This window comes from Chanos chanos, chromosome 2 (genome assembly GCF_902362185.1).
Source record: "Chanos chanos chromosome 2, fChaCha1.1, whole genome shotgun sequence".
NCBI lineage: Eukaryota > Metazoa > Chordata > Actinopteri > Gonorynchiformes > Chanidae > Chanos > Chanos chanos.
The window spans coordinates 7,891,766-7,904,499 of NC_044496.1; the positions used below are offsets into that span (position 1 = coordinate 7,891,766).

Below are 12,734 nucleotides of genomic sequence, written 5' to 3' on the forward strand. Positions count from 1 at the left end.
TGTGCTCTGCACACTCACTCCTTGTGCTCCTTTCTCTGCCTCTAAATCAACGCCCTCCCACCCATCTAAAACGCACCCCCACTTCCACAAAGCCTGCTCCTGATCTTGGGACTGGCACTACATTTGAATAATTACTGCCCCCTGCCCCTTTAAAAAGTTCCATAATTATCACTCTCCCTCTGTCTCTGTCTCTGTGGGGCTGTGTCTCTGGGAATACCTTTACCTTCAGGTCTATCTGAAACACCATGGCAATAGTTAGAGGTCTGCTCTGCCTGCTCGTTATGACTTACTTGGGCCATGGAAGGAAAATTCGTGGAAACAGAGCAGGTGAGTGTCAGGTGTTTAATAAGTAAACTCGGCAGTCAGCATTGAAATGCAGTCTTGATGGAGTTGTTTATTCAGAGTTTTGTGTACCGTTAACATCACTACTCACTATATTTTTATTCATTTATTTTTTGCTTATTGGCAAAAACACATATTTTATGTTTGCTTTCTCTCGGATCAAGAGGTTGCCTTCGGGATATCTGCAGAGAGAGTGAGAACAGATTGTTTTAAGAGATAAACAGACAATAGTAAAACAAATGCGTTTTTAAGTATGCATTAAAAATGAATGCTAGGCTACAAGGCTACAACAAATCCATGAATAAATTACCATAACCAGGAAGAAGAACAATTCCTGAACAATGATTAAAGTAGCACAAAGGTGAAATAAACAAACACAAAATAAAGAGACTGTTTACTAACTGCCTGAAAAGGGGACACAGTCCTATTTTAGGGTCCTGATGATGATGATGATGATGATGATGATGATGATGATGATGATGAATTTATCATTTTGAAAGTGTCAGATGGCTGAGTAGATTCTCAGGACATACAACACAAACACAAGAATTTTAGAATTTTAGAATAAGGTATGAACGTAAGAATATTTCGGAATTGGCACATACATGTGCAAAGAGAAAGCTTAGTTCTTCCTCAGTTACGGTCAGTATAAGTGTAGAGAAATGTTTTAAAATCATTTAAAAATTAAACATAAACTCCAGCAAACTAATAACAAGATTCATTCCATTTCTGGATTTATAAGTTGTCATTTTTTTTCCACAATCATTATATTTAGTAGGAGAGAATAACACATAGTTGACTTGACATATTTTACTCGTTGGATTGTTTTTGTCTGTGTCATACTTGGATCGATGTGTGTGTGTGTGTGTGTGTGTGTGTGTGTGCGTGGGTGTGTGCGCGTGGGTGTACGCTGGCTCCAGAATCTGGCGATCACGTGAAAAGCTTGTGTCCTATAAGAGCAACCTGATGTAGAGCAGGTCAGGAGAAAACAAGAGAAAACGCTATCTCTGTGGCGTTTTCTAAGGGGGAAAAAAAAGGCATTATGCAACCTCACATGAACATGAAGGAGGAGAGGGTGGGCAGTAAGGGGGGGGAGGGGGACGAGGCTTCCACTGCATCTCCACACAAAGCTATTACATCAGAGACCTGAGCAGTGTCGTGTGCTCACGCTTCCTTAGAAAAGAAAGTTTAGTGACCTCTCGTTTTTTCTGGGAATCTATGTGCAATCTCCAACAGGCTGCAGGATCAAAACTTGCCAATCAGAACAGATCTACTGTAAAAGAACTCAGAGTTCTCTCCAGAGATACAGACCACATGACATACTAATCCTATAATTTGTAAGAATGTATTTTATTATATAATATGTGTATGATGACACATAAATGATGTGTCAGTTTACCAGCAAACATCATCAACATCAGTCTCATGCAACATCCAAATGTCTCCTCAGAAACATGTGTAAAGCCCTTCGAAGTACAAATAGAGATTTTTAAGGACAAATAAAATGTCATCATTAGATCATCTAATTGCAACTATGCTGCTTTTATGGAGAGTGCTGGGTGTGCATAATAGTGAGGTGTGTCTGTGTGTGATTCATTTAAAGACTTAGAACCTGGCCAGAGGATGAAGATGCCCTACGAGCCCAAATCCATGTTCCGTTTTTACACGGAGAGGGAATACATTGAGGACATGTGTGTGGTGGAACTGTTTCAGCCCCACACGTTGGAGTCCTGTGGCTTCAACACCTCCAACCCTCTCATTCTCATCACTCACGGTTGGTCGGTACGCAATGTTTACTCACTTTATTCGCTTATCAGGGAACAATGACAAGACACACACTGCTCATGATCTTTACCATGCACCCATTACAAGGCTGTATACCTGCAGAGGAGTTGTAGTCAATGAGGAATGAAATAAGACTCACAAAATAAAACAAAACAAAACAAAACAAAGAAATTAACTAACTAACTAACAAACAAAAACAGAAAAGCAGACCAGTAAACCTACTTGTAAAGTTGGTGAGGGCGCTGTTTGAACAAATTGTTTCTAACCATTGTTTTTGACATAAAATATGCAGCTTTGAGAATGAGAAATTAGATGACTAGCGTTTCCCATTGAATTACTACCTCCATAGTCACTTTTTGACAGAACACCCATCACACACTGTTAAACTGTTGTGGACGGGAGTTCACCTGTTCTCTGATCAAACCAAATCTGTCTGGTTTCAGGTGGATGGTCTGATGGAGAGTTGGGTTACCAGGCTGGCTAAAGCTGTCAAGTCAGCACAGAAGGACATCAATGTACTCATCACCGATTGGCTGCCTCTTGCCCACCAACACTACCCAATCGCAGCTCAGAACACCCGCACAGTGGGGCAAGATATCGCCCACCTTCTGCGCTGGCTAGAGGTGTGTGTCTGTGTGGATTTTAAAGGTTAAAATTTAGAAAACTAATTTAAATTTGGAGTTTAAATTTTTAAACAGCAAATCAAACACTTTCTTGGCGCAACTAACACCTCACCAAACTGTAAACACTAAACACTGCAAGCACTCTAACCTGTACCTTTCTGTATCTACTGTAGGATTTTGTTCAGTTTCCTGTAGATAAAGTTCATTTGATTGGATACAGTCTTGGTGCCCACATTTCCGGATTTGCTGGAAGCTACCTGGGAGGGTCTGGGAAGGTTCTAGGGAGAATCACAGGTAAACACATCAAACATTTACACAGAGGAAAAAAACAGGTCTTCAAGCGTTGGTGTCTTGTTGCTTTCATAACCAAAAGACAGATTTTAAGTATGAAAAATAACTGTAAGCACTCCTCACACATATACAATGGTTATCAGACACAAAAACAATAGGGACCTCTGGACCCAAAGGCCTGAATTTTGCATGTCTGTGCCAGTACCCTCAACTCCTCTGTCCATCCATCCATCCATCCATCCATCCATCCATCCATCCATCCGTCTAACTGCGAGTGTTTGTTTTAGGGTTGGACCCTGCTGGGCCTCTCTTTGAGGGGATGTCACCCACAGACAGACTATCCCCTGACGACGCCAAATTTGTAGATGCTATCCACACCTTCACCCAGGAGCGTATGGGCCTGAGTGTGGGCATCAAACAGCCCGTGGCCCATTTCGATTTCTACCCTAACGGAGGCGCGTTCCAGCCCGGGTGCGACTTCCAGGTTCAGAACCTCTACGCCCACTTGGCCCAGTATGGACTCATGGGTAAGTGAGAACGAGCGCGTTTTGAAGGCAGAAGGAAAAACATTTAGTTGAATAAAAAAGCAGATCGAATGCTAAAACAAATTCTTGATTTTTATCTCAAAATTCTCTTTCTGTTTTTATTTTGTTTCATCTTTTATTTTCAAACAAAGTCAAATAACTTAATATAAGCAGTACAGTGGTGGTAATAAACTCTTCGATTCAAATTAAAAAAAAAAAAAAAAAGAAAACCAACGAAATAGAGCAGTTCATGCAAAATATCTCAAGCATGAAAGGCAAAAAACCACATGAAAGCATCTGTCATCCTCACAATTTAATTATCCTCTGTCGTCCATCTCATCTCCCATCCTACTGTTCAATGCCTCCAGGCTATAAGACCCTTACAGATAAAGTTTCAGTGGGAAGACAGCCATAAGATCCACCCTCTCCGTCTCTCTCTCTCTCTCTCTCACACACACACACACACACACACACACACACACACATACAGAGAGAGAGAGAGACAGAGAGGGGAAGAGAGAGAGGAAAGGAGAGCGAGCGAGCAAGAGAGAGAGAGAGAGAGAGAGACGTTTATGCTCTAATCTACATGAATAGGGATTAACGAACTCAATCGCAAACAGAAACTGACTGAAAACAAAGCCTAAAGCAGACTGACAGAATATTTGAAGACTGTAGGTTTTAAAGAGATGCCTGAGGAGGTGTCTGTCATGGCTGTCGACTGTGAAACTCGTGTCACCGTGTCACATGCAGACACTAGAGGATTCAAGCCGATAAGCCTGACAAAGAACAATCAACTTCAAATACTCACTGTCTTTTCAACCTCCTTATCCATCTGGTAATAATGAAACTGCCCGCAGATTTCAATACTTCTAATCTAAACAGAATCGCATTATATGGCGAATTTGACGACGTTATGAAGGTATTTCATCTCTGGGGGTCTGGAGATAAATTGCATTCATCTCTCTCCTGTGTCAGGTTTCGAGCAGACTGTGAAATGTGCCCATGAGCGATCAGTACACCTCTTCATCGACTCTCTGCTGAACAAAGACAAGCAGATCACGGCCTACAGATGCAGCGATGGTTCAGCCTTTGAGAAGGGCGTGTGCCTGGACTGTCGAAAGAACCGTTGTAACACGCTGGGCTATGACATCAAGAAAGTCCGCACGGGCGCCAGCAAAAGACTCTACCTCAAAACCCGATCCCAAATGCCATACAAACGTAAGATTAAGCTAAGTTTGTCAATATTTCTGTATTGAAAACATGCTTTGGTTTTTTATCATTTGATCTCTCACTCAAACAAAAGCGGATAGGAGCTTTCTGTTTATCATACTGGGGAGACATTGGAGTGGATTAATCTTTGGATGATGAAATGCATAGTTTACAGACCGTATGACAGCTGTGGCAAAGGGAGGAAGATGGTTTGGTTTCTTTATCTTCTTCTATTTACTGAGCATACAGTTTTTATATTACAGTGTTTAAACAATCAGTCCACTTTACATTTCTAGTGGACTCAGACAAAATCTACCATTCAAACCATGGAAACACCAAAGAGAAGAATTTCTGGAAAAAAAAATGTATCTGACTAATTTTATAACCAGATACACGACAAACACTTGAACCGAACATTATTAGACTCCAGTATTTTCCCTTGGGAAATGGACAGAGGAAGGAGTATAAAGGATATATCTACTTTTTAAGTCTTGTAGGACACCTTACTGCTACTGTCCAAAGAGGGATAAAGTAGGCTAGCATTAATATTTCAGTAATCCTGCCTGCTATAGGTCAGAGCATGTCACAGATGTGTTTTGGGGGGGGGGGACAGTTTTTTGTGTGGCGCTCAGCTGGCACTGGTCAACTGCACCTGTGGTGAGAAAAGGAATCAAAAGCGTTTCACATTCCTTCCAGATAACTGATTCCGTTTTAGTAGCGAGATGTCATCATTGTAATCTCTTTCCTCTTGTAAAATTATTTTCTAACAGAGTCAAACACGCCAGTATTTATTTCCTTTTAGTGCGCAGCACCGACATGATCGTCAGTAATCACTTTAACGCCGCATTTTTGTCAACTCCACAGTCTATCACTATCAATTTAGGATCCAATTCATCAACCAGATGGAGAGGATTGAGCCCTCTCTCACGATCTCTCTCACCGGGACGCTGGGCGAGAGTGAAAATCTGCCCATCTCATTGTAAGTATTCTGCGTTTTATGGAAATTTACAGCTCCCCCAAACAGATCTGAGCTCCAAGAGACTGCGAAATAGATTGTATTAACCGCGCGCTTTTGGATGGTGAGTCGTGAGCAGAGGCGAATAGTAACATCTCCCTCAGAGTCTCTAAATAAAGACAACTCTTAATGGAAGAAAAAAAAAAGGTTATGAAAGATTCATATTTGGAGTGAGTGTGTATGCGGCACAAAGGAACCAGAGCAACCCTTTTTTTTTAAAGACATCACGGAGTGAATGTAGAGCACTCACTCAGCGGGACCCATTTCCCATGTGCTGCCAGGGAAGCCGTACACGTGCCAAGGCCTGAACATCCCGCTGCAACTCCATCTTTCCCAGTGATCCCAGTATATGGGAATCTCTAATGACCAGTAGAGGCTGAATCACACGCTCAGATGTGAATCTGGGCTGTAGTAACATGGGGGAAAAGGAAATGAAGCATGCAACACACAAAAATAGCATCACATGTAGAATTGTGCATTGGGGCAAGTCATTGCAGATGACAACAGTAATGTGAAGTGAACACTGTGTAAAAGCGCACGCTACATGCTAGTAACGCTAATTACGCCCCTCATCATTTCACCATATAGGTCAAGTGTGAGCCAAGAGCCTTTTCAGGGCACACAATTAAAAAGTGTTGTATTGAATGACTGTTTCTGTCTCTTCTCTAAGGATCGAAGAAATTTCAGGAAACAAGACGTACACTTTCCTCATCACCCTGGACTCAGACCTGGGTGATCTGATGATGCTCAAGTTCCGATGGGACGCGAACCCCGTTTGGACCAATGTGTGGAGCAAGATGCGTACCATAATCCCATGGATCAAAAAGAACAAGGGGCCTCAGCTCACACTGGGAAAGATTCGCGTCAAAGCAGGGGAAACCCAGAAGAAGTACGTGTCAGTCTGGGGTGTTCGGTGAAACACGCTAACAATGATCAATAGAGACAGATGAGGAAGAGTAGTTGAACCAGAGAAACAAGCACACTAATATGGATAGAGAGCTTTGCCATGCAGCAGGCTTAAGAGGCTGAGTAAACTGCCAGGGTAGCAGTGCCAAGGGAAGATCACTTTTTCCTAGATACCAGTGTTACGCAACAGCGCGTCTAATACTGCCAGGGTTACATAATGAGATTAAAGGCGAATAAATAAGCGTAATCGTGAACTAGAAGCATGTCTATGGCATAGAGCGGGCACAGCAGGCTCGTTTTCACTTTTACTGTGACTTGCCCAGCTGTCACAGTGCCCTGCTTCGAGGGCAAATGGAGAAAGAGAATCTCAATGCGGTAAATGTTCAGAGAGCCTTGTTACTGATGACAGTCCAGTTCTACATTTCGCCAAACAAGAGACTATGTCTATGACCAAGCCAAACAGACATCCGAACGGCAATCTTAAAGAGATCTTTAAAAAGCATCACCCATACACAGTAGGTGATTTGTTTGGGGGGGGGGGGGGGGGGAGGTTAACGTGGAGGATGGCCCAGTGTTCACTGACGCTACTCTCTAGAGTAGGCGGGATGGCAGGTTAAGAAGGGAGATGCATTTTGGTCATTTTGCTAACAAGGGGGATGTCATTCCCCCATAAATCGTCTACTGCCCATACATTTTCTCACATGTACTGACCGTCTACAGACTATGGCACTAACAACCGTTAACTAATGTTTCGATTAAGCTTGTTACGTAGCACAGAATACACAGTTTATAAATGCAACAGTAAATGCAATTTAAGAGCCATATTTACACAACCTACCGACCGTATAGAGATACTCAGATACTGAAATTACACCAATTAGCCCTTGCATTTCTTGTACCCCTTGGCATTACACTGGCAATCAGCGCACCCTAGCGGCTATTTTTAGACTTGCCATTCAAAATCCCACAAACTAAATCGGCCGCCTGTCATATGTGAGGGATAGTTCCCATGTGTCAAATATGTTCAAAAAAATATTTTCTTTTTTTGTTTCTGACAGGACCACATTTTGCCCACAGACAGAAGATGCAGTGCATATCATGCCGACACAAGAAAAAGTGTTTGTTCGCTGTGAAGAGGAGCGTCAAAAATCACAACGGCGTAAAATGCTAAACTGACTTTAAATTTTTCGTATTCTTTGAGGTGATATGTCACGCCGGGTGTTGACATCAATGGGGACTTTCTGAGCATCAGCGCCGCGGAAATATACATTGGAAGACCAACCAAATACTTTGAATAGGCTACCACCCTGTCCTGTATGCTTGATTTTCTGGGGTATCCGTTACATTTTGACAGTTCTGTATTGCTTGAAATTACATTATGAAGCGATCATTTTACAGGGCCGTATAACAGGTAGAATTCTGTTATGCTACAAAGCAAAACAACTGTAAGGTGTTTGATTAGATTCTTACAACGATTTTCTCTAAACTTAACAGAAATAGAATTTAGACTATCCTCTCTTGTCAGCATGCTGAGGAATCCAAATTTGTGACGGATTAAGACAATCACTTTAGAGTCCTCACACTGCGGTGAGTTAATCCACTCAACAGGACTGCAATGCCTCAAGAGCTATTCCCCCCCCAGTTTATCTCGTGAAAACAAATACTGCCTGCCCCGATGTAAAGGGTTCAATCTTAGATCTTATAAGAACAAAGAAACTGAATCCGACTACAGAATAGTTAATTGTGTAGTGGTATTCGAATAACTAAGTTTCAGACTGACTCCAAAAGAAGGAACTCAAAAAAAGCGTAGAATTGTCACTGAAATGATAGCCAACTTTGTTGCTTCCCTTTAACTTGGATTGTAATCCCTAAATATTATTTTACCGCGGTTTTTTAAATTGTCAATTTCTGCTTGCTCTCGTTCCAAATAAACCTGTCCACTCGGTGTGCATCCAGATCAGATGAGCTGCACCTGCCAAAAAAAGCCGGCTGGCTCACTCTGGAATCTTCTTAGAGAATCAATCAGTGCAACCTTTTGTGAAAGAAAGCAGGTTGTAGTATATGAAACGACAACAAAGTTGCTCCTTATAGAGAGCCTGTTCGTTGAGAGATCGAATGAAGCAGTTGGGCATGATGAGGATAATAATAACCATAGACACGGTAGATAGATCGACTGCTGCTACATATGGACATTGGAAAAAATTTCAGGGATCCTTGTGCAGCTTCTTCAATCTATGGAGAGCATTAAGCTCTGCCAGCCATGACTGCAAAATGATAGGTAAAATAACAAAATAAACCTATATAATCACAGATAAATTAAGTGCTATTAATCTAACTCTCTATATAATTATCTATTTCTGACTGATGCATACCATGACTTCAGTAAGTCAGCAACATTCTCTGAGTGATGAACATGCCTCTTGCCTTTAAATTGTTCTGCAACACGTTTTAAAACCATTTGAATGTATGTAATGGAAAATACTGTAAATAAATGTTCAGAGACTGAGCGATATAGAGCACCGTGTTTTGTTTACACACGGGAAACACAGAATCGGTGGGCTGAGATGAAGTGGTGTATGGAAGAGACAGATAAACCGAGACGGAAACTGACAGACACAGCCAACAATCGAACTGATAGGGAACACTAAGAGAATAAAGGCTTTTAAGCACATTTGAATGCAGAGCCAGGTTTCGTGTATAGATAATGGCTCTTTAATGTGTACTGCTGGTCTATATGTCAGTGGACTGGTAGTTCACCTCAGTGCTTGCCAAGATCAAAAGTATATTCTAACATAAAGGGTCTAAACTCTTAACTAATTAAGTTTATGAATCAGGTGAGTTGTTTGAAGTGCTAAACCAAAATGTCTCATCAGGTGGGTAAGACTGTGGTCATTTTTTTGTGCCCTAAAGCCGGTACCTGTGCTTTATTTGTCAGAATACCACTTTTCAAATAGAAAGTCTTTATATTTGACATTTTTAAAAGTCAAAAAGCCAATTTGATTTAATCAGTTAATATGTTGTCTGACGAGGAAAGTATTTAAGGGCAGGCGGGACACCTGTTCCCTTTTAAACGGATCGCTTAGCTCTGCAACACTGAGTCGCCAGAAGAGAGTGGAAGAGAATTTCAAGCGCACAGATAGCAGAATGTTTTCTGAGGGTGCAAATCTGCTGAAATACTGAAGGTCTCTGAACATATTAAAGGAAAGGATTACTTATCAATCTTTTTTATTAATGCATTTCAAGTTCTTCAAAAAAAAAAAAAAATTACATATCTTTGCACAATACATTTTGCATTAGTAAAAATTTTCAAAGTGAGCATGAGTGGAAGAAAAACAAAATCAAAAGAAAAAAAAAAAAGACTTTGTATAAAACACAGCTGTCATTAAAATCAAACAGTAGTATTACACATTTTTCGGTCTCAGGTCTTTCCAAATACATCACTAATATCAGTGCAGAATTTCCCATAAACTTAAAGCAAGACATGAGGGAAAAAAAGAGAGAGAGAGAGAGAGAGAGAAATTGAAATAATTTTAGGTTCTCTTCCCCTGCCCAGCACTACTGCATCATCTTACCACAGAAAACCATAGACAAGAATGATTATTCAAAGCCAATTATATTAAGATACGTTTTTTACTCTCACTCAGCCTCTACTACACACATTCATTCCCATCAACACATAAACAGCAAAAGATAAGACTCAAACACATTTTAGAACTGAAAGGCAGACTGAATGGTTGGGTCTCCCTCTCTCTGTCATAAAACACATGGCAAGTCAGTAGAGCTCTTGTTCGAGATGACTGCAGGCGACAGTGCTTGTGTGGGGTAAACTGTAAAGTGTGGTTTCAAGGTAGCACCTCAGTACAAAGTATGAGACGTGTGGTCTTTCAAACAGACTCATTTTCAGGTGCACATCGTGAAACAAATAAAACAGCAAAACAGGTAACCTCACCATAGAATTCCTCTGAACAGTAAACATTACCAAAAAAAACCAAAACTGAGCTAAATTGAAGCCTGTGAGTGTTGGTTGACTTAGTCAAAGACTTTTTGCCATCTGAAATTATGACATCAAAACAGGGGACCAGCAAAGCTTTCAGCCTCAGATTGTGAACCAGGAGAAAAGACAGATTGGTGTCAGTTTTGCAATCTGTTTCTCTTGAGGTGAAACTGGTCAAAATGGAGAAACTGCTTTAATCTCTTGGGAGAGCCAAACTTCGGAGCTTAAATTAAAGTGCCATCCCTGACTAACTACCTTGTCACAATGAAGGGCTGACTAGACCTGCCTCCTAAATCAGGCACGTTATCAACAATCATTCAATCCAGCTGATCAAATATTGGTGGAGACCATTAACCCTGGGGAGCATCCGGTGTCATATGAAGTTAAAATGATAAATAGTGATAAAGTGGTGGAGAGAGTGAAAATTTCAGTTGAGGTGGGGTGGGGACTCTAGTCAGAGTCAGAAGACAGCTTCATGACTAAACTGTCCATCTCTCAATCTCTTTCCATCACAATGATGGAACATTCTAGATTTGACTGATAAAGTTCTTAAGTTCTTCGCAACCATATGCCTCGGTGAGAAAAATTAAGGACATTAAAGTTCTCCATCCATTTGAATTTTTTTTACCTCTGTGTGTGTGTGTGTGTGTGTGTGTACATGTGTGTGTTTGACAGACATTTCTCATCAAGCTTTTATGCCTCACTTATAATTCCAAGGATTTTGATAAACAGTCAGAAAGATAAATAAAGGTACATACATGTATTTCAGTAGCTGGTCTTGCCTGCTGGTTAACTGTGATTCATATTAACCACACAGAGAGGCTCATGCTGGACTTAAGGACGTTCTCTGAGTCTGATCTGCTATGGTCTCACACCTTTGTTCTTCTGTACTCACTGGAACACATGAACGATCACTATGGCGACCACCCCCTTTTTTCACTCCTTACTTTCACAATGACTGATATTATCGGCTATATTTTAGTGGTTGTTCACCAATTTACATCAGACAGAAGCAACAAGTCTGTAAAATTACAGAAAAAGAAAGCAAGTAATATGCTGAATTAAAATGCTATCCTTTTACAATCATAACCACACACTTTCAATGCATCCAAGCAAGTGTGGCTCTTATAAGGCCTATACACTGGTAACAGTGATACTCAACCAGCTCTGTCCAAATCTGTGCTGCAGGCAGAGCATGCTCTCATTGCACTGCCTGCTTACAAACCTTTGTCCCCTCCTCAGTTTGTGTCGGGTACTGTTTGACCTTACGCCGTTCAAATCCCAGTGCTTTACCAGGACTCCCAATACACGAGGTCACTGCACCCCGCTGGTAACGCAGCACACAGATCGTCCAAACCATAGTAATGATCCTTACCTTACGGTTCACCAGTTTAAACCACTACAATCAGCTTCTGTAAAATCAATCATCACACATTCCTTTCTCCTTTTCACCTATAATTGCTAGGCTTTATAATATCCTGAGTGTAAATTAAAACAGTAAATATTTTTCATCAAACAGCAGGAAAAAAAAACAAAACAAAACAAAACAAAAAAAAAAACAGATTCAACAACAACGAAAAATCTCTATAACTTTGATACCTGTACAATTGCACGCAGATAGAACGTATATGCTTTACAAATAAAAAAAAAAAAAGCTTGTTTTTTTTTTTTTCTTTTTTTTCTCCTCTTAGTTTGTTTTCCTTTAAAATAAATTTTTAATTACATTGGCAAGTAAGTCTATTCTACGGTGAACTTGCAGGTGGTGGCCCTGGATTGGCAGCAGACTCAGGAGACCTGCAGTGAAAAGTCGCCTGCACAGGAGGGCAGCACTTCAGAAATAACAAAGGGGGGAAAAAAAAGGGTGATGTAAAAAAAAGAAAAAAAAAGAAAGAACTTGAAAGATGGGTAGAGAGGAGGACAGAACACTCTGTTCCCATTAACTCCAGTGGAGAAAGTAGTTCAGAAGAGCAAGTAGCAGTAGAAGAATGAAAAAAATAATTAAGACCACACAGGAACAAAACACAGGTGATTTTCTGTCCTTGCCC

The 12,734-nt window shown here is 40.8% G+C and overlaps 1 protein-coding gene across 4 annotated transcripts; it reads left to right on the top strand.

Annotated features, from left to right (window-relative positions):
* Positions 1-82: 82 nt before the first annotated feature.
* lipca (lipase, hepatic a) lies at positions 83-8,392 on the top strand. Of its 4 annotated transcripts, XM_030793338.1 has the most exons (10): positions 83-327; positions 1,328-1,356; positions 1,963-2,124; positions 2,571-2,750; positions 2,924-3,044; positions 3,329-3,568; positions 4,541-4,783; positions 5,639-5,753; positions 6,460-6,678; positions 7,754-8,392. In XM_030793338.1, the coding sequence occupies exons 1-10, from the start codon at positions 246-248 to the stop codon at positions 7,869-7,871; spliced, it is 1,509 nt and encodes a 502-aa protein (XP_030649198.1). In that variant the 5' UTR covers positions 83-245; the 3' UTR covers positions 7,872-8,392. The 4 variants fall into 4 exon arrangements, with proteins under 4 accessions (XP_030649198.1, XP_030649193.1, XP_030649206.1 ...); XM_030793333.1 differs by lacking the exon at positions 1,328-1,356 and having other exon boundaries at positions 83-349; positions 1,965-2,124; XM_030793325.1 differs by lacking the exon at positions 1,328-1,356 and having other exon boundaries at positions 87-327; positions 1,946-2,124.
* Positions 8,393-12,734: the final 4,342 nt, after the last annotated feature.